Source organism: Brachionichthys hirsutus, chromosome 11 (assembly GCF_040956055.1).
Source record: "Brachionichthys hirsutus isolate HB-005 chromosome 11, CSIRO-AGI_Bhir_v1, whole genome shotgun sequence".
NCBI lineage: Eukaryota > Metazoa > Chordata > Actinopteri > Lophiiformes > Brachionichthyidae > Brachionichthys > Brachionichthys hirsutus.
In genome coordinates, this window is record NC_090907.1 from 3,409,833 (window position 1) to 3,431,669 (window position 21,837).

At 42.0% G+C, this 21,837-nt stretch overlaps 1 protein-coding gene across 1 annotated transcript in view; it reads left to right on the forward strand.

Annotated features, from left to right (window-relative positions):
- Window positions 1-6,656: 6,656 nt before the first annotated feature.
- The window catches only part of LOC137901677 (calsyntenin-2-like), a 94,368-nt gene continuing 79,187 nt past the window's right edge, over window positions 6,657-21,837 (forward strand). The window contains exon 1 of the mRNA XM_068745721.1: window positions 6,657-6,861. Within this exon, the coding sequence (XP_068601822.1) occupies window positions 6,657-6,861 (205 nt within the window). The remainder of the gene's footprint in view (window positions 6,862-21,837) is intronic.

Here is a 21,837-nt window from a genome sequence, read left to right on the forward strand (position 1 = left end):
CCCATTCCTGGCTTCTGGCATTTACTCACAAAGTACAAACACTGACTTCAAGGCTAAATAACAACGAGGGAGGGGGGTGGGCGGCTGGAAAATATCACTGCACTTACATGGTCTTTGCCGAGGTGCTGTGAAATGATGGAAGGTCGTTTTTACATTGTGTTACAAGGCGGGTGGCTTTTTAGAGAAACAGCAGCACAATAAAAAGCCCCGAGTGTTTTTCACCTGAATCATTTTCCTGCACAAAACAACAGAGTGCAACTTTTCAACGTATTGCCAGCGATGAACAATGTGCTTTTTCCTCCTGCCGCTTTTATTCTCGTCAACATAATGGAAATAATTGCCTGTGTTTTTGAAGAAGCACTTGTGCATTTATGACGTGCAGTAGTTTGAACCCTGGTATCACACGGACCATGCAACCAATGGTTGCTGGTATTAGTGAGTGTCATGGGGGATTGCTATTCTGTTTCTATTCATCCTTTTTTTGACAGGACTGAAACAGACGCTCTAAAATGTCGCCGGTTCTGATGCCTTTATGCGGATTTCCTGCAGCCTCAGAAAGTCTTTGTCAGCATGTCAGACGTGGCTTACTTTCTTCACAGTCCTCTCCGGCTTGTCTTCTATTTTTCAAGTGATATAAGAACGATAGAGAGAGGGGGAGGGGGGAAATGGAATTGATTGCCAGGAGGAATCACAAACATGCTCTTAGGTGCACCGGGGACTGAATTCCACGGGATGGTGGGGTGTCCAGGCGTTTTAAGATGAAAGGACGGCCTGCAGATAACAGGGGTGTTTGAGTGATGGTGAAGGGGTATAAGAAGGAGATGGAACATGAAAAAAAAAGTCAAAATCAATAGATTAAAACAGAAAGAAAATCAACTCAAGCTATACAACAACAGACAAGGGATTTTTTTTTTTTTTGCCAAGGTCATGCTGCTGCGAGTGCGAAGTACGGTGTCTGTACAGCGGAGCCCATGCACGAGCAGCCACGCACGTTCCTTTAACTAGATTACTGTGCATAGTGCGCCTCATGTTCCGTGAGACGGCGGCTTTCACTTCCAAATCCCAGCTATTCTAATGGGATTATTCCGTTGATATACCTTTATTTCTGGCCGGTGTGTTTTCAGCGCCCTGTTTCACAGCTGGCCTGAGGCATCGTACAAACTGGCCGGAACACAATTCTTCAGGGATCAGAAAGGCCTGAGAACAAGCCTTTTTACACTGACTCTTTGTCAACCAACACACAGCTCACATTTTCGGTCAAAACTCTCACTAAGCGCCGAAGGAAGCTTAGAAGTGGTTTAAATCGGAATTGAAGCATGTCAATTTAAATTCTGTTTTTTTTTCTCTCTCTTTGTGTGCATTTTAATGCACTCGCTCAAATGTGCAATTCATTATGCATACTTCCCATAAATCTGCAGCCCTTTCTTGGGGGGGTAAAAAAATAAAATAATTGAAAAATAACATGAATAAAATTAAGACAATATATATGAAATCAGTTCATATATTCATAACTGTTGTACATTTAAATTAACTCCCCTTAGCGGCTGTACTGAACAGTTGCAAGTCTTACCTGTGCCCGCTTGATTACTTATTCAGTACAAAACCATTCTAATTGTGATGTTGTGGTAAATGTAGTTGCGCTCTCAACAATCTTTTCACTATTTGATGTCTGGCACGCATCCATTGTTTTGGATCCAAGTAATTGCTGGCCTCTCTCAATGATTAGTGTGTGTGTGTTGATTTGTGGAAACCAGACACCGGTAAATGCCGTATCTCCAAATTGCACGTTCAATAACGGGCCGTGATAAAGGCTCTCTAATGACGCGTAGAGGTAGCATTTGTGACTGCGAAGCCATTTGATGAAAACGGGGGCTGATGGTTTTTTGGGGGGGATGGCATTGTAAGTGCATTTCCTGCTCCTGTACATCCGCTGCGATGGATGCTTTTAGATCTTTCTTTCCTTTTTTTTTGTCTGGTGCCTTAATGCATGACACTCGTTCAGTTCTTCGTCTCTGTTTTCCATGCTGTGTGTGTGTGTGTGTGTACGGGGTTACATCAGCAGTGTTCCTATGCAGCCAGCCAGTTCCCTTTCTCTGCAGGTTAATACGCCTCCTTCTGAAAGTGGAGCCGCTGATACAGCAACATCGCTGCTCAGTCACTTTAGGCACAGAGGAAAGCTCAGATAAATATGTAAGGAGCTCTTCCCATTCTCTTCTCTGTCTCCAGCTCCTCTTTGCATGTATTCTGACGCCGGAATTGGATGGGGGTGGGTGGGGGGTTACAGTTCATCCAAGGTGGTTGGAAAGTAGCTCGTGATAAAAGCCTGACCTTTGTCTGTACTCAATAATTTGTTGGGAGTACAACCTGAAAGATAAAAACAGACAAATGTCAAAACAAAAATGCCATCGTCCACCGAGGTACAAATAAATCCGGACTTCGATGCGTGTCGGCGCTCGTTGTCTATTTGTCTTTGTTGAACCTGCGCACTCCAGAGCGATAAGTACATTTGCAATCTCCAGATTTGTCTACACACGATTTACTATTTTGTTCAGACTGCTTGCTGCTCGATTTGTCAGGGTCGTGTTGGCTTTGGATGTGTTCGGCTCAGAAGCTGTGGCTTCCAGCTGCCACTCAGCCCCGAATGCAACCGCCCCCCCACTGGGCTCTACCAAACTATATATAGGCCCACATGCCGGGCACAAGTTACTGAGATTGTGGTCAGAATACGCAACCAGACATGATCCACAAACAGTCATGTGTTCGCATGCATGTGCATTCACACACACGCACACACACACACACACACACACACACATCCCATAGACAGCATCTGAATTACACTTGTCCTCATTATTACTCAGCCAATAATATAAAGAAACAGATTCCACAATTCAATATCCTCTAAAGTCAAGTCAGAAGCTACAGATGATTTGTTTTCCACTGCGTGTCTGCCAGACAGCTTATTTGACATTTGAAGGAGCACCGTATTCCTGACAGCAGAGGTCAGGGTGGTCACCGTGACGACCGGCAGTACCGCACAGGGACCCTAAAGGGGGCCCTCAGTGTGACTGTTCGCTCTGAGGACTGAGACTGAGCCCTAGCAGCTGTTGTAGTTTGTTCTAGGCTCTGGTTCTTGTGATTCATTTGTCATTTCCACATTTCTCATGTCTCCATATCAGGTTGTCCATTCATCCATGACAGTTTATATTTTCATTATATGAAAATTACCCCAGCATCAAAGTATTGCAGTATTTCTCTTATAATTCTATAATAATAATAATTTATGTGAAATGTAATGCTCATACACTAGAGGTTAGTTAGATTGAAGGTTAGCTACATATAATAAAAATAAACATCCATCTTCTTCCGCTTTTCTGTTGCTAGAGTTGCTGGAGCCTATCCCAGCTTACTATGAACAAGAGGCGGAGTACACGTCGGATGCGTCGCCAGCGCATCGCGGGGCCACACAGAAACAGACAACCAATCACGCACGCACTCACACACTACTGACAATTTAGAGTAATCCATTGACCTAAATTACATGTTTTTGAAGTTGGAAGGAAACCGGAGAAAGTGCACACGGACACAGGGAGAACATCCAAACTCCACACAGATAGGATTCAAACCCGGTAGCTTCTTGCTGTGAGGTGACGGCGCTAACCACTACGCCACCGTGCTATCGAAAAACCTGTAGTGTCTAACACTAGTTTTATTGTTTCCAACGGCAGCATGTGTGTCACCCTTTAGTGTAAATGGAACTTGAACACGCGATGCACCAAGAACAGAAATGAATATTTAATAGACGTGTTATTCCTGTCGGTTTGCTCTGCCGGCGCCTTCATGAGGATGATTCCGCTGATGGACATCGCCGAGCCTCTCTAAGCTGGCAGGAGCTGCCATCTTACGGTGCAGCTGTAATTGCCTGCTGGTCCCAGTACTGGCTAACAGTCGCTCGCTGCCATGTTTACTTTTCATTATGCTGATGTGCTCATCACAGACCCCTTTTGTTGACCTTATCAATCAGAGTTTCATTTCCTACAGAGATGTTTTTAATTACAACTCTTTCTCTTCCTCTCCTGCCCCTCCCTATTCAGATTGCGGCACCCGTCCATTAGGGGGGGGGCATTTATGATGGCGTGCCGTTTCTTGGTCAAAGTTTAATCTGCTGTTATATTTGCTCAGAGGCTCACGTCACATCCACGACTCGTGGTTTAATTGGCATTGAAACGGCGGCGGGAGATAATCCCAGCAGGAAAGGGCAGCGGCGCGCACGCTTCATGCCAGCTGACACGAAGCGTGATTAAAGTAGCCTGTTGATAACTGCATCCTTTAACCCCTGTAATTAAATTGACTTGAAGAACAAAACTTGTTCACTGACCTTTGACTCCGTTCGTGTGTGAAAAGACAGAATTATTAACGAGACCTATGAGTCATATATCTATTGTTTTTTAATTAGTATCTCTGTATACACTAAGGCAGGCGGAAACAGACTGAGAGACTTTGCTTTTCACTTAACGAAGTGAAGAAAACAGAATTAAAAGTTTAAATAAGAGCACAGCGTTCCACAGAGATGATGCCGGAGCTCGCCCTTCTGCTTTTGTCCTGTGTGACACAGGGGTAAAAGTCATTACATTTCCAGCACACTGAATCTAAACTCAGATTTCATTAAGGGTGTCTTTACAAGATAAAAATAAATAAAGGGGGGCAAAAAAAGTTATTCATCCAAAAAAAAAGACAGAAGGTCTCCCAAGAAATTGACCCTCCTCCATTCATAAAAGGTTATTTCTTCCCATTTTCTCAGTGCCTTTAGTTCCAGTGAAGGTGTTTGCTTTTGACAATTGGAGTCACTTGAAAGTTCCGGTCAGTCGTTTTGTGTGTTTGCTGGTTCGTTTTCTTGAGCACACTTCCTGTTGGCAGCAGAACAGAGTCCACAGAGTTCTGCTGTCGTGTGCCGGAGAAGCGTGAAGACGTTTGGCAAACAGCGGCATCGTGCAATTTGAGAATGATTTGCTTCATCTCGCTGAGGTAGAAAACACATCCATGCTTATGCATAGTTTATTATTAATTGAGATATTATCTCTGGACTCGGATCGATGTTACTGAACTGTGTCAGCTAAATATTTGCAGCCAGTCAGACATTCTTGATTTGAACACACTCCTACAAACTTTATTGATTTAGAGCCACTCGGTGAACGTCTTCCTTCATGTGAACTCGCAGCTGACTGGGAGGTCGCTGCATGCTCCATCATTTCTTCGCCGAACATAATTAGTGGAGCTCCGGTCAAGAATGGAGCGACTCAATCAACAGATATTCTAAATGAGCTGATTCTAATGAATCATTAGAATAAGAAGCGAGGTTTCCAGTCGCTGTGGAGGAAGGCTGTCGTGTGTGGCATCGTGTTCCCTTCACATCGATTCCAGGATTAACTGAGTTGAGGTTTGACTCGAGATGCCATGTAGGAGCGTGCAGCTAATCATTCAGTGTCAAGGCATTAGCGCATGCAGCCGCCGGTTCGATTGTCGTAAACGTCTGCGATCGTTCCTGTGGGAAAGATCCACCCCCACTCCCCCCATGCTCACCTTTCACTCCACTCAACCCTTAATAACCTGCATTATTGGATGGAGGAGAGGAGCACATCCATCCATCTTGTTATAATAGGGATGTGTGCAGCTTCAGCTGTTAGGATATGGATGTGATTCTTATAGGTCAGTTCCGGTGACATCTTTCTTAGCAGCGTTTGGATGTCCTGCAGATACTGTTGCAGCAGCAGCAACACGTGAAGGAGGAGCGTAACACAATAATAGCTCTGTTTGGAAGATGATTTTTCCATTTACACAAATGTATCACTCTGTTTTTATTGATGCTGGAACTTTACTGTGAGCCACAGATTTACCTCCTGGGGTACTCGTAACCCTTGTTGGGGATTATTACTGTAGTGGCAGCGTAGCCGCTGTGATGTGCTGCTGACTTGTGCTGGCGATTTGCACCGATCTGGATCATCATCATCAAAAGTTTCTAAATTGTTCTTGGTATCTTTATACTCCAACCATGAAAAGTAAAAGTGAATCAGAGTTGAATCCATAAATGCCTTTTTTAAAGCCTCTATTATTATTATTTTTATCCAGACTGGTATCCGGATCACTCTTAACATTTTATGTGATATAAAATCGACCAAGACCCATCTTCAGATTTTTTCAATCTAGATCCATCCAGCAGTTTTTCCATAATCCTGCTGACAACTAAACCGACATTGCAAACATGACCTCCTTGGCGGAGGTAAACAAATGCAGTTTCACAATAGAGTCATTGAGCAGTCACACTGATGTTAATCAAAAGAGTTGCTTTTAGCTTGTTCTTTTGGAGTGGAGAGTCATTATTGCTTCTGCTCTTCATTCCCCATTAAAACATACTATTATGCTTTTCAAGTTCATTTTCCAAGGGTACCTCAAATTGCAGCCTCGTTTGTTATTTCAATCCATCAACACAAATGTAAAGTGGCCAAAATGTCATTTGGGGCTTTTTATGAACAAGCAAAACATGTTTTAATAAATCACACAAAGGACTTGGACTTTGTTTTGACTTTGTCTTCGACGCAGCTGTCTGGTAGAAACTGAGAAGGGACCAGATTTGCCAGAACAGATTGCAGAGTGCATGCATGATTCCTGCAGTACGCCGTATTTCTCTTGAATTGAAACAAGAAGTTATTTTCTCTTACTCTTTGCTTCATGTCTCCACAGTGAACAAACACAAGCCGTGGATAGAGACATCTTACCATGGGGTAATCACTGAAAACACTGACGTCGTGCTGCTGGATCCTCCTCTGGTGGCGCTGGACAAAGACGCACCCGTCCCCTATGCAGGTAGGATGCATTTTAAGCTAATGCCACCTGGAGGGAGATGATGGGCTCTCTTATGCTAAGGATATAAAGCACATACACCTGTCATGGGACGTCACTGTGAAGAGTCTTAGGTTGGCATCATGTAATTTAACTGCTACATCATTTCATCTTAACCCTTTTCTGTGTTAAATTTAATCCAATAATTCCCATCACATATAAGACTCATATTTATCTAGCTTGCATGGAAAGTGGCCCAGATAAACCCCAAGGTGGCTGAGGACGCTTAAAAAAATATCAAAATTAGTCAAACTGGATTTGGTTTGTCGCATTTTGTGACCATTCCAGCTCATCTACAGGGTGGCAGCTCTTGTGGGACGATGTTAGCTTGAGGCTGTTGGCGAACCCATTCAGCCCGTCTCCCACCAGGCTGCTAATGTGGCCAAGATCCTCGCATGGGGCTGATGCGCGGGTCTGAAGCCCACTCACAGAGGCCCTCGAGCTGCACTGGATGGATGGATTAAGAGTGTGTATGAGTGTGTGTGCATGACTGCACGGGTGTATGCTTATTCAAACATGTTTTTGGATTGTTTTCTATTGTGCGTGTGTGCATATGTGTGCGTGTGTGTGCGTGCGTGCGCACACTGTGGCATGGCCTGAGGGGGCTCGCTGTAATGGCCAGCCTACAGGGAGAAAATGAGAAAATGATGAGACAGCGAGCACGGTTTCTGGCTGACCAGCATATGTCCTCTGGCTCTTGATAGACCGGCAGCCATGCGACAGCAAAGTCTGAATTAAGACACATCCATGCACACACGCAGCACACAGAGCGCGTGGGCATTGCTGGATTTCATAAGTGAGGAAGTTGAGGTAGATTTATGACTAAATTATGAATATCCTGGAACATCAGCGTCAGCCATTTCTCTGCCTAATCTAAAGTCCTCCTTTCCTCTCTCGAGTTTCCTCTCGCCGTCGCCACGTTCCGCTTATTTCACTTCTCTTTCCGTGCAACTTTGAGCACCTCGGCTCAAATGCACAACAGTCTCCCTCTTGTCTACGTCTTAAAGCAGCGCTGACCAACCGGGGCCGACGGTTCAGAGCAGCTCCACTGAATTATTTGGTCTGAGTGCATGTTAATGAGGCTGAGCCACTGCTCAGCCTCATTAATTATGCCAGTCAGGTTTTAATTCCGCTCCAGCTAATGTAAAGTTGTAAAAGCAAATGCAATACGCGTGACACAAGATGCACACTTCAAAGCACCACATGCATGCGTATTGCACTGCACGGCGAGTAAACGCGCTACAATTTTTCAATCTGCGCATTCCAGTAATTCAGTTTATTTCAATGGGAAACTACCATTAAGACACAATTTCCTTGCCAGTCATTTGCATCAATCCAAACAGGTCCTGCAATCCTCTTGAGCCGCAGAGCAGGGAACAACTGGAATAAAGGGAGAAGTGGGCACTGCTGGTGCCTGAAAGTCGGCGACGACTGGCATCTGCCATCAGTGCGTCGTCACGGCAGCAGCTCGCAAGCTCCAAAATCACACAGAGAGCATGTCAGGAGAAGTGAAGGCACTCGTATAGATAGGCTCTTTGTTTTATGCATGGCTATGTTTGACAAAGTGCCGCAGCATCACAAAGGCATGTGATCCAAACAGCCACGCGCTGCGTGTGACAACAAACTCCTGCGTACAACTTCAACTTTCTGCAACAGCTAAATCTATTTTTTGCTCACAAAGGGAGTTGCGTCTCTGCGTGCCGCTCCTCCTGTCACAACACGGTTTAATCAGTCGACATGTGCCTACGCAAAGTCAGTCAGCCAACAAGTTGAACTTTCCTTTTCCAGCGGCAGCTATGCACAGAGTGATGATGATGAAACCACGAAAGTGAAAGGCGAGAGAGGTGAGAACCTACAGTGAAACAGACTTATAGGACAAGCTGTTTGTGCATATATATATATATATATCAGGAAATCATTGTGTATGTTTCAGCATTAGGAGTTCCTGCAGTGAATCAAATGCAACGATATCAACTCATGTTAAAGCTGGACAATGGTTTTCACTGACTTACTTGTGTCATGCAAAGTACTTCTAGCTCTGAAAGACGAGCGGAGGGTCAGAAGCTATGAATTATAACTGCAACAGACAATCTCATAGAGAAGGCAAGAATGCAGCAGCTCCTGTGAAATACGAGCACATAATGAAAAAGCACGTAGCCCCAGATAGAAAGATATTTCGTTTATGCCTGCTCCTGTTTCCATCATTTCAGATGGAATGTAGATGATCACGTAAATATTCAGGGATGTTTACATGTAGAATCCAGTTAAAATAGCCTGCAACGGCACCCTAATAGGTTTTAAATGAAAATGTCAAATACTTTATGAATGTTTTTTATTTTTTATTTTTTATTTTATTTTGTACTATAAACACTCATATTGAGACGAATCGTATCCAGAAGCCAGTCGTAATGAGTGGAGAGCATCTTATTGGCTTTCAGAGCACTGTGTCAGCAGGATAAATGGACTGACCTGCTTGTCAGTCACTCCTGGTTTTCTCCTATCAGCACACGTATTTTCTCTAATAATGTGACTTTTCGTGCCACAAGAAATATAATATATATTTATATATGTGTCAACCATTCAGCCCTGCCCCCCACGCACACACACCCCGGTACATGCACTGCTCAGTCAAATGGAACTGGCACTTTAGACAGGTTCACAACACCTCAGTGTGCCAAACACAACTACGTCGTTCATAAATGATTCATGTTGGCGCTGACATTTTTATATGGACGTCACCTCTTCTCAATCTGAGTAGTACAAATAGCTTTTTTTCTTTTCTTTTTTTGCTGTGTATTTTCTGCAGTCATTTCTTACAAAATAAGAAGTCAAACTGAGCAAATGGCCGTAATCAATCTGTTGCTTATGCGTCAAATGTTGTTCGAACTCTGAATTCCAATCCTGCTGCATTTTCAAATTCTGCCTGCTGTCGACAAAGAATCAGACGTTAAACTACCCTGAAGACAGCAGGCGATGCGCTATCGTCAATCGCTTCCTTAAAGCAAGGTGAAGACCTATGAGGAAACGCATCGCTGATGCGCCGAGATTAATTAACCCCTTGCTGTCTGTCTGATTGGGAAAATTATCTTTAGCTAATTATGAAAGTCATTAGCGTATTAGCAGCGAGCTCAGTACGGTGGGTAGACAGAGAATAACGGACACTGTAGTGTGATGAAGAAGAAAGAAAAAATATGTATAAATAATATTGTGACAGTTTGTGGTGCTGACAGAAGCGATGAGGAAGCATCAATGTGAGGATATGAGATGAATAGCATGAGGAGAGGAGATGACTGAGGTTAGAGCTGCAGCGAAAGCTTCTCTTTGTGAAAGATAATAGGTTTGATCTATGTGTTTGTCAAAGCATTCACATGCAGGCTGAGTCAATCACACATTTTCAGCCTTTAAATGGGAAAAATGAAACCTCTGAAGCAGAAGCTTCGCTGCTTCTTAAGTCATTTATCTGCCTTATTTAGGCTGTCAGTGTATTTCAGCTCAGTGGCTTGAATTTGATCACATCCTTTAGGAAAAATGGGACAGATTATTCCAAAAGCCCCAGAGGGATCTCCGTAATGTAGAATCGGATTTTATTAAGATGGTAGAGATAAAAAATAACCAGCATCATCATCATCATGAGAGATTTAATAAAAAGAGCAAAACAGGACAACGGAATAAGCAAGCACAGATAAATGGCATGTGGTAAAACATTTTATATGGATATTTCCTCAAACGTATAAAATAAAAATACAAGACCCTTTAATCTGACAGTATTGCAATTGAAATATTGAGATGTTAAGTTAATGAGAGGACTTTTATGCTTTTTAAAGGTGAATTCATGAGCTGAATCAAATATTGGAGGCACCGAGTAGCTGCATTAAATGAGGATTTAATGCATTTCATTAATTTTTTTCTGCAGGTGCCACTCCGTTAATTCCTATTGAATTCCCCTTCTTCAAAGCCAGTGCTTAAAAGGATTGTTAAAAAATTAACAGATTGAAATTGTGGAGACCTTTTCCACAGCAAGGCTATAATCCATCCGTCCTTCTGTTCCGCCTTTCCACCCAGGTCTGGCACCTCCTTCCTCTACGCTTGTATTTTGACGTGGGGCAAAGTTCTCACTTCCGTTCCACTTTCCTGTGCATCACCATTTCTGCATCTTCTCAAATAATTTCCGCCTGTCAGATTTCATTTTACTGCAGCGCTCTTCGTCCTCTTCAAGAGCACACAGTTGCACCATTTTCTTTTTGGAAGAGATTTTTCTAGTTCAATCTTTTTTTTTTTTTTTGCATAAATTGCAATGAAAGAAAATAAAGCTTTTAATCCTAAAGGGAACTCTAACACAGTGCTACTCAGAAGAAAATTTGCTTTCTTTTCTTTATCAGACTTGTTTCCGCAGACTTCTGAGTTGTAAGCCACATAATGCCGATCTTGGCTTCTGGTATTTAAAGTGCCATGGATTTTTGTATTCGAGACAATGGAGCCATCACTCTGCCATTGTTCAGATGCTCATTCATTAATGAAAAATTGAAATGCAATCTGCTTCCTCACTGAACCAGAGAGATGAGGGAAATAGTCTTTGTAATGAGATTTTCATTCCAGGCATTTAGTGTTTTTTTTTTGTGTGCCTTTTGATGGGTTACCAAACTAGCATGGAGAATGAGTTGAGGTATAGCACCATTATACACTCTGTTGTTTTCTAAAAAGAAAGTGAAAAAGAACACATCTTGGGCTCCCTTCAAAATCATTAAGGATATTTTCCAGCATGTCCTCCTTATCCTAGTAACAAGCAGATGCTCTTTAATCGTGCAGCTGCATTCAGGGCCAATCACTGATGGCTGTAAAAGTTAGAAACCGATTTGTGAGGCCTCGACCTTGAATTAGTTCGTTCCTGATCTCAAGTGGGCACATTTGCACGAGTTCGCTGACACGGTTCCTCTTCTCTCCATTCTTTTACTCACTACTTCATTGGAATTATGAAAATAATTAGTCAAAATCTTGGCTGTGGGGCTGCTTATCTGGAAAGAATCAGAAGATATGACTCATCATATAAGTAAAATGGGTTCAGATGCATAGTCAAAGAAATAAAATTCTCATTTGGTTATTTACTCAACTTTCACTCTTGTGATCAAAATAATTTTAAACTCAATTCTGAATCCGTTCTGTAAATAGTTTTGTCATAAATTGTAAATATTTCAATATTGGATTAATTCACATTAGTTTGCAGTTTATTGGAACAACCTGCAGGAAAATCATTTGCACTCTAGATGCAGATTATGTCATCTCAAAACGATACGATAATGGATAATAGACCTGCTTTATCAGACATTCAGCTAAAAGCTATCATAACTAACGTGTGCTAACAATATAGTTCACTATCATAACAAGGGCCAAACAATTAAAATTCCCAAATGTATGGCGTTTTTTGTCCCCGGCTGACGGATGACATGGATCATTTTGTAAAACACACCTGCTGTGCTTGCACAGTTGTACAAGGCGCTCGTGTCATTACTCTGATTTTAAGATCTCCCTGCTGAGCTGTCAAAGATGTGGTTGTTGGAGGAGCAAGATGATATGCAGAGACGCAGCAAAAAAGCAGCAAGAATTAAAGCCACGCTGACTTACATGTTGAGAGAAATGGCAACTCAGCACTTTCATCTGGCTAATTAATATGACAGACGAACACAAGCACTTTGCAAGCGTAAACCGCACAAGAAAACCACACCCAAACATTTAATTGCATTCATGCGGGAATAAAATCAACCAAAACATTCATATTATTTCAGAATATTACAGATTATCAACTCTCACATTTTCATATCACAAAACTGAAGGCCTTGTTTCGGTGCTGTGTCGGACATTGAGGCGACTGGATTTCTCACAAACTCATACCGGTCTTACTGATTACAAAGGTTAATCCAACATGAATGTCAAAGCTGCACCTCCTGGCATGCGGCCATGCTACCCGTGCTGTGACCTTGTCTGAGATCAGCGCCTGTAGTCTTTGGCTATGCTGATCCAGTCTGGCCAGCTATTCAGCAGGCGTCTATAACTGAAGAGTTTTCGTTCAGAGAACAGTGACATTCTGTTCTATAGGATAGTAAAAAAAAAAAAAAGAAGATGCTGCTCAGCCTTGAATTTCATGATTAAGAACATGTTATAAAATAATTCCTTTAAAGCACCATGCAGCGTCTGTTTTACATTTGTCAGATGCCGCATGTGGCTCAAACGCACCGTCGCTGCATTTACAGAACTTTATTCTCTGTGTTAATGCTGGATGTTTCACGTTGGAGGAAACAATTAATGAATTCTGAAACATACTAATAGTAACAGTTACCAAGGCATGGAAAACAAATAATCACATGTTGTTTCTGAAGGAGGAGGCAGCACAGTGCACACACACACACACACACAAACAAATATTCATATACGTTTGTGTCGTTGTTGACAGATAATCTTCAAACCTAAATCTGATTAAAGTATCAACAATCTGTTACGGCTGCTCTTATAAAGTCAAACTCTGACTCGTCGTGGTCCGATAGCAAACAGGGGATGTTTGAAAGACTCCCCACTGGAGTTCAGCTCTTCAGTCATTTGTCAATATCGCGCCCGTCACTCGCCAGAACATCCACCTCTGCCGTGGAAATACATAAATATCCGGGTTCCTCCTATCTATTCCTGTGCACTCCCCAAAAAAATCTCTTATCTGTTTTGTCGCAGCACCTCTGAATTATTCATTGTGACTTCTACACCTCTCTCGGTCTGTTGCCTGATCTACTTTTCCTCCCTCTCCTTTATTACCTAGTGAGACATGCTTTCGCCACAGTGCATGCAGGCCAGGGGTAAAACACTCTGGCTTATACGCGAGCAGAATGTCTGTTATTCTGAAAAACCTCACAAACACACAAAGTGTCCATCTCATTGAAGGAAAGAACACAATTCAAAGTCTTTACACTTTTTTGTTTTGCTTGCCCACAGGACAAGAAATTGTCACTCTGAATAAAAATGAAATGAACCTTGACTGTTATACATCTCAAGTGGAAATCATGGAGAAATGTACGCGTTATTTAAAGGGAAATACAATTTTGATGGAAACAAAACAGTTAGTTCATTCTAATTCAGTCATTCTAATCCTTTGCCTACATTTATATAGTTAATGTCTGAAAGAGTGCCGCTCTCTCTCGCTTTATTTCACATCACAGAAGTTGTCAGAATATTATTCCAATGTCTTGACATCGAAGCAGCACCGTTCTGCTCGTGTTTATTGCTGAATGGGTGCCGTACTTTCTGGAAGTGACATGATGCATTTGTTGATTGCCACATCTGCATAAACAAAGGGGAGTTACTATCCTGCTCTCAGCGAGAGGCTCAGTTCAGCCCCACCGCCCTCATATATAATCACTGATGCTTTATCTTCTTTTCTTTACATGTCCTCGTGACTTGCACGTAAATCAGAGACTCGATTAACCAAGGAGAGAGTGGCGAGAGGGTGGGAGAAGTGGAACGGTTCAAGCAGGGAATAAATTATCAAGAAAGAAAAAAATATGTATATTATTAAAGAATTTGAAGAAGGCTTGATTCATTTTTTTTCCACATTAAGAAATTAAGTTACTTCGGATTTCCTCAGTTCTACGATAATACATTTCCCAGAGAACCTCAACGATGGATTTCGAATTCGCAGCATTGTTAAATCAGTCACCTATAAATTGCAAAACTATGGTGGGAAACGCTTCATGGCACATTCAAATGTGAATTTAAAACTGTAGTATCATCTCAATATAAATCATCAATCATGCATCACTGGATCTGAGGCGGTGGAAGGTACGTGTTAAACAAATAATAATAAAAAAGAACCAACTTCACATCCAATCAGGAACAATCCTGTTTGAACTCGGCCTCAGTAACAAATATTTTGTTACTGAGTGCAATAAGTGCAATGATGGTTTGCATGATTAAAAGCAAATCTCTACATGAAGTAAATGGAAAACAAGAACCTGAGCTCCTCCAGGGGAAAGTGGGGCTAGCAAAGCCTCACCAAAGAATACAAATAAAGATCACCACATATAAAGTGCTCTCATCATTCCTTTCCAGGAAGTTCCACTATCATTCACCCACACAGCTCACATGATGGAATGTAAAGGAGTTGTGTGGAGTGATCTCAATGACGCACTGTAATGATAGATGGCTCAATGGCACACAGGTGACCTTAAGAAGCCGTGTTAAGTAGCTCACAGGAAGGACTTCACATGTAGTCAGTTAGAACAGAGGACAACCCTTTGATAAAAGGTAAAATATAACCACACAAAGATGGACGATTCTGGGGGCATAACTCTACAAGTTACCCTTGGAAAACAGCAAAGACAAGCCGATGGAATATTCATGTGTGATAAAAATAGATCTTCATGAATTACAATGTTCTCTGATGATCGCTTCCAATCCTTGCAAACGGCAAAACTGAGAAATCTTGTTCCATTGCTGCAGAAGAGCCTTTAGCCCAGACGGCAAAAAAAAAAAAAGTAATCCGACAAAATGAGAATGACAGGGAGGGGTCACCAAGGTGTAACATTACCATAGTTACACAGGTTTAAAAAAAGAAGAAGGTGCAAACAAGATGAATCACATGAGTATCGAAGAGAGTACCGGTAATCGGGTATAGAGCGAGACAAAGAAAAACTTTTTTTTAACCTCTTCCAGCTGTTGTAGACAGTCTTGTAAGTGGCATGTCGCAGGACTTTGCAGGGAGACACTTGCAAAATTGCTGAAAATTAAGTGTACAAGATTGGGCCACCGAAATCCAATCTGCTCCCAGCCTCACTCATTTTGTAAAGTTGACGATGCCTGGGAACTTGTGACAGTCCAATTAAGAACATTTGCATATCGGGAGGCTTAAATTATTGTCATTCGCTGGAGCATAAAATGGGGGGGAGCAACTCAGGAAGAGATAGCGGTAATCTGCACTCGTGTAGCGCACGAGAATGTATAGGAGGCGAGGAAAAAGAAGAGCGTCTTTCATTAGCTGGCATGCATCTTTTTACTGCATGCACCCGATGCCTGTTCCCTTTTGTTGTCTGCAGCTGTCTTTCTGTTCAAGTCGATGGCTCTTATGTTCCAGATTTCGCTCTCTGTCTTTACCGCAGTGACTTTAATGCGTCCGGCTTGTTTAGAGGTCTTTAAGCTGATATTAAAAATGAATCTCACCGGTCAACAGACCGCATGGGTGTGGATTATAGTTGTCAAATGCTCCATTAGAGGTAATAAAAGTGCTCTTTTCATTCGCCGTCAGAAACTCCGAGCTCGCTCTACCCAAACCTTTTTGGTCTTTTCCCGTCATCGCCCGGGGGGGTGCATGAGTTTGATGTCACACGCAACAGGAGGGTACAGCACAACTAAAGTTTTATGTCAAACGAACGACAGAAGAAATGCCTTACGAGAAATGACTGCAGGCTCTAAATACAGGCAACATAAGATGTTTTTTGTCTTTCCCTTTGTGTGTCTTTGTCTTGCTCTCCCTTCTCACCTTCATATCACAATATCACAGCTCTGCCACGGGCGCTGAAATCACATTTCAACATCTCTGGCATCTGACTGTGTGAATTATTCTAATGTGGGTGGTCTCGATCCATTTAATATCACGAAGTCACGCCATTTGCAGTTTTGTATAGCGATAATCTCTCTGGCTTAATTTGGATACGCCGGAGAGCGATAACTACTCAAGACATGGACATGCTGTTAACTATTAAAACGGGATCTTTGGTAACTTCGGTGAACAGATGCAGTCGAAAGCCGCAGTTTCCTCTGGGCTACAGGTTATTTATGTTCAAAATGACTCGTGGGTTGAGGAGGTCGGCTTCATAAAAGGTGCAGAAGTGATCAATTTTCTGCTATACGTCACATGATCAGCCATTATCAGCTAACCGCTTGTCTTCTACACTCAATAGTTGTTGTTTTTTTATGTTCTTGGGTGCTTTATTTTGAAATTCCCAAAACGGAGTTTCAAGCTGAACGGCGTTCAAAGGGCTGTCGAACAATCGCACTCGCATTTGAGCATTTTCTCTTCTATTTACCTTAATAATATTTGCATTGCACTCAAAGTAACAAATAGCTGGCGGGAGGTCTTGTAGTGCTGCAGGGGTTTCCTTCGGAACAATATCGCTTGGTTCATCAAGGATCGCAATAATGGACTAACTGATCAATGACTTTATTTTATTTGTGTCATTGCTTAAGAGTAACTTACATCGACCCACCTCTGTGAGCAAAATTGAAAGTGGAAGAAGAGCGTTCTTTGCCTTTGGTGTCGTTTGGCACTATTTCTGCATGACAACAGACACATGCTAAACACGGCTGCTAAATTCCACGGCTCCATTTAGTTGCTACTTATTTCCCTCTTTCTTAGACTGAGTGACGTCAGGATGTTTCCAGTGCTGTGAAAGGGGCCGTTTTCCAGCCTTCAGAATCAGTATCTCAATATCAAAGAGGAAGAATATCAGTCTCTCGAAGAGGCAGACATTTCTTTTCCCACTTTCCCCCTGACGGCAGGCATCCATCTGTGGCCGGTAGATTTTAAAGCTCTATTTGTTGGCTTTCAGTACAGACAACTTCCACTGAAGAATTGCTGAGTAGTCTGCAGCGTCTCTTTATAGACGTGTGGCAAGCAACCAGCTTAGCGGTCGGTATAGCGTCTCTTGACATTGCTAACCCATTTGTCACTCCTGGCTGTCGCAGATCACAGACTACACCATCCTCTAATGTTATCACAGCTGGGTCAGGTCCTCGGTGAGACCATCTTGGCAAGTCTCTACTAAAAAGATGGACCTGGCAGTGGGATGATGTGGACTTTCTCGAACGTCACCGAAGGTCACGTCTGAATTTGTGCCAGAACAACATGCATTAACATATGAAAGAGGAGCACTCGCTTAAAGAGGTGGGAAGAGAGGGTGGTGTCGGGGCTTCAACGCAAGCTCAGTGCCAAGTGTGTGTGTGTGTGTGTGTGGAGCGAGGGAGATGGAGATGCATGCATGTAAATAATTTTTCATCTGAATACCCTTTTCTAGTGCGCCACTAGATGAGATCACAGGGAATCTGCAACATCTCAAACCTACTACTGAGGGAGTTGTGCCGCGCGCACAACGAGAGAGCTCTGCTACATTTGCTGGTGCCTCTGTCAGATTAACATGTTCATATTTTCATGTGAGCAGAGATCACAAAGGCAGCAGCCAACGTATGCCAAACAGAAAACATCTGTTTGGTGTGAAGCCTGTCACAAGAATGTTTGACACTCTGTGCAGACGCCCTGCTGGTATTTGAAAACACACTTTCACTCAGTGGATATCATATCATCCATCCATCCATCCATTCATTCAACTATCTATGTTCTGGTAGCTAAACCCTTTGCAGGGTCAGGACTGGAGCCTATCCCATCTGACACTGAGTGAGAGACAGGTTACATCTGAACAGGTCATTAGTTCATTGCAGGACCGAGAGAGAGACAAACAAGATGTCTTCACCAGGGCGCTATAATCTTTACTTTAAATCATTTTTATAATGCATGCAACATTCACTCTAACTGTTAATACTACTGATGATACTGATAAGTCCACACATTGCTTTGCATGTTACTGCCTATGTGCATTGGATTGCATTTTGTGTTTTCACGATCCTGTAGCCTGCAACCATGACAGTAAGGTCAAATTTAAAATGCAATCTTACCCCTCTCGCAGCCTGTTTCTTTCAGTTGCCCCGAAAACTTTGCAAAAGCTCACTCTAGCCATAATCAGATTCATTTATAGAGGTGGCCGGCTCTTGATAAATATTCTTCAAGTGTCTCTGGATTTTATCTTCTGCATTTAATCACAGGCTCAGGCTTTACAGCCCAGATCCTTCGCAGCCCCTCAGCCCTCACCCAAATAAATAGGATGGCTCATTTTCAAGGGGCACCTTTGTGGCTTATCAGCGGTGATATGCTGTCTTTTCTTCCCCTCGGGCCTGTAAACTGAATAACTTTGCAATAAATCATTCTACAAGCATACCCAAGTGGACAACAATTTGTGTCCATCCATATCCGTTAACTCCCTTTCATTGACTTCATCTGAAAACGAAGGGATTGTCTGGAAGAGACCAACAGAGCAATGTAAGGGCAACCTGCTTTTATGCTATTGTCAGTAAGGATGAGAACCATCTTAGCACCATATGCCTGCCAGACATGCAACGTAACCCTGCCTATCAGCATTATAGTAATTTATTAGGGCAGCACCTTCGCTGACAGCCACGCAATTGTGTTTTACTTCTGCTGTTGCCCGATAGTGTCAGTTTCATGCTCCGAGCTCTTCACTGTCATTTTACCCTTGCCTGATCCCTTTTGAGATTCTGATGGCTCCACACAGACTGAGGGACAAAAAAAAAAAAAGACTCTGTGCATCTCATTCCTTCTTTGGAGCTGTCATGCTTCATTGAAAAATAAAAAAGCCAGTGGGATGCGCAAGAAGCTGAAGCCAAAATAATTAGGAGCTAAAAGTGTACAAGTGAGACAAGCAAAGTGTTTGGGCGTTTATCGTCATCATCCACTTGACACACAGGGAAAGTCGACAACCAGCAGTGATAAAAGACACATAAAATGATAAATGTGGCTGGAGTATAAACTTTAATGGGCCAGCCTTGGATGGGAGCAATTTGCCAATATTTAATTAACTGTAATGTGATCAATCAGAGTGTTAAAGGATGGAGCTGTTCCGGGGGGGGGGGGGCACTCTGCCAGCCTCACTCGTCCTATAGCTCATTTAGCCTTGGTAAAGCTCCAAGGAAATGCAGCAATCAACAAATGCTGCTCTTGGCTGTGTCTGGAGGATCCCATTGTCACTGCACTGACAACCACTGCATGTATTTCCTGTAAATCATTCTAGGTTGTCTGCCATTCATTTTGATTACAGCACTTAAACGTATTTGTCAGATTAATGCATTATAGTAAGACTCATTTGTACATTATTTATATTTTACTCTGATATCAGAGTTATGAAATGCTTACCTTTTCTACTTCAAAATTACATTGTAACATTGTGTTTAGCAGGATTACGGAAAAACTGCTGGATGGATATTGATAGAAAACAAATCTGGAGGTGGCTCTTGGTCTAACTTAGATCCATCATATTTTGAGAGTGATCCGGGTATTTGTCTGGATGCATTCAATTCACTTACAGTCATAAAGGGGTCCGATATGCTCTGTCATGCAAAATGTCTTCTGGATTTGATCCAGAATGAGGTCAGGAAAAAATATTTAAAAAAGTACATTAAACCCCATTTATGGATTCAAAAATCAGTTAAAAATACACATCAACTCTGATTCAATTTTACTTTTCATGGTTGGTGTATACAGATACCAAGAACACTTTAGAATCTTTTGGTGATGATCCAGATCACCATGTGGACGGTGTAAATCCAATTAGGAGGATAATGAGCTGGTTGGCGGAGGTCTGCGCTCTCTGTTATTATTAGAAAACTTGACATTTGATTATTTCTTATTAAATTATCTTGGAAGAAATGTGTGGATGAGCCAGTGTCTGACTTTATGTTTTTGATTTTTGTTTTGTAAACCAACAACTAATATATATACATATATATAAAATAAATTAAATTATCAATGGATGCTAAAATATTCAGAGTTAATATTCTTCATGAGAGTTTCTGTGAAATCAAACAAAATGTCCACCAAACTGAAAGAGGACAATAAATCTAAAGTTTTGTGGTCTAATTATTCCTAAAATGAAAGAACCATAATGAAAATAAAAGGTCACTGCATGATTACAGGAGAGCCAGGCTTCGGTCCACGATCACACTCGTTGAATAAACCTCTGACAGCTTTTGTGTTTTTCAGACAATGATACACACAAGACTTTTCACAAAGACAGCATTTCAAGGCGGGTCCTCCTTTAGATTAGAACTTAATGAATAAACAAAATGTCAAGCTCATTCAATTTTTTTTTTGTTTGGATGAAGAGAGTATGTTGTCTGTCAACAGTAGTTTCCAACATTTACCTAACACTGAAAGTAAAATTGAAATATAATTGAATTGCATATAGTGTCCCAAAGAGAGTGTTCTATTTGACCTTTTAAACAACGTAAAAATACAAGTCCCCATGGTTTTTATTTAGTTGGGGTTCCCATGTCTATCAGACTTAAACAGGCAAGACTGTGAGGTTAGAAGCATTTATCCAAAAATATATGAAGTGCCTAATAAAAGCTCGGCCGATTAAATTGAGAAGGTAATTGGAATCCTGCATGCAAAATAAAATAAAGCTAGATTAGGTATAATTATATTGTCCACTCAAGATTTAGTTCCTTCATACTTTTTACCCTCGCCGAAGGGGAGGCGAGGGTATTGCAATTGGGTCCGTTTATTTGTCTGTCTGTTTGTTTGTTTGTCTGTCTGTCCACGCGCATAACTCAAAAACTAGTAACCCAATCGACTTGAAATTTTTACACAAGCAAGGTTCTGTCCGTGGCTCGGTCCCCGAAAATTGAATTGATCCGCATCTGGATCCAGATTCTAGATTTTTTTTAAAGGATTCTTTAACATAGCGAGATAGGGCACTTTTTGACATTTTTCTTAATTTCTTCAAGACATATGGCGGTATGGATCTGCAATCTCTGATTGTCTGTCTAGTTTGTCATTGCTGAGATAGTGACAGGCATATATAATATTTAAAGTTCTGAGAAGAAAAGCTGTAAAAGAGTGAGAACCATGGGACTTGAACTTGGACAGCAAGAATTCACAGGGTTTGAATCCCATCTGGAGTTTGTATGTTCTCCCTGTGTGGGTTTTCTCCGGGTTCTCCGGGTTCTCCGGTTTCCTCCAGAAACATGCTACTTAGGTGAACTGATTACTCCAAATTGTCCGCAGTGTCGTGAGTGAATGGTTGTCTGGCTTTGTGCTGGCGACCAATCCGGGGTGTACGC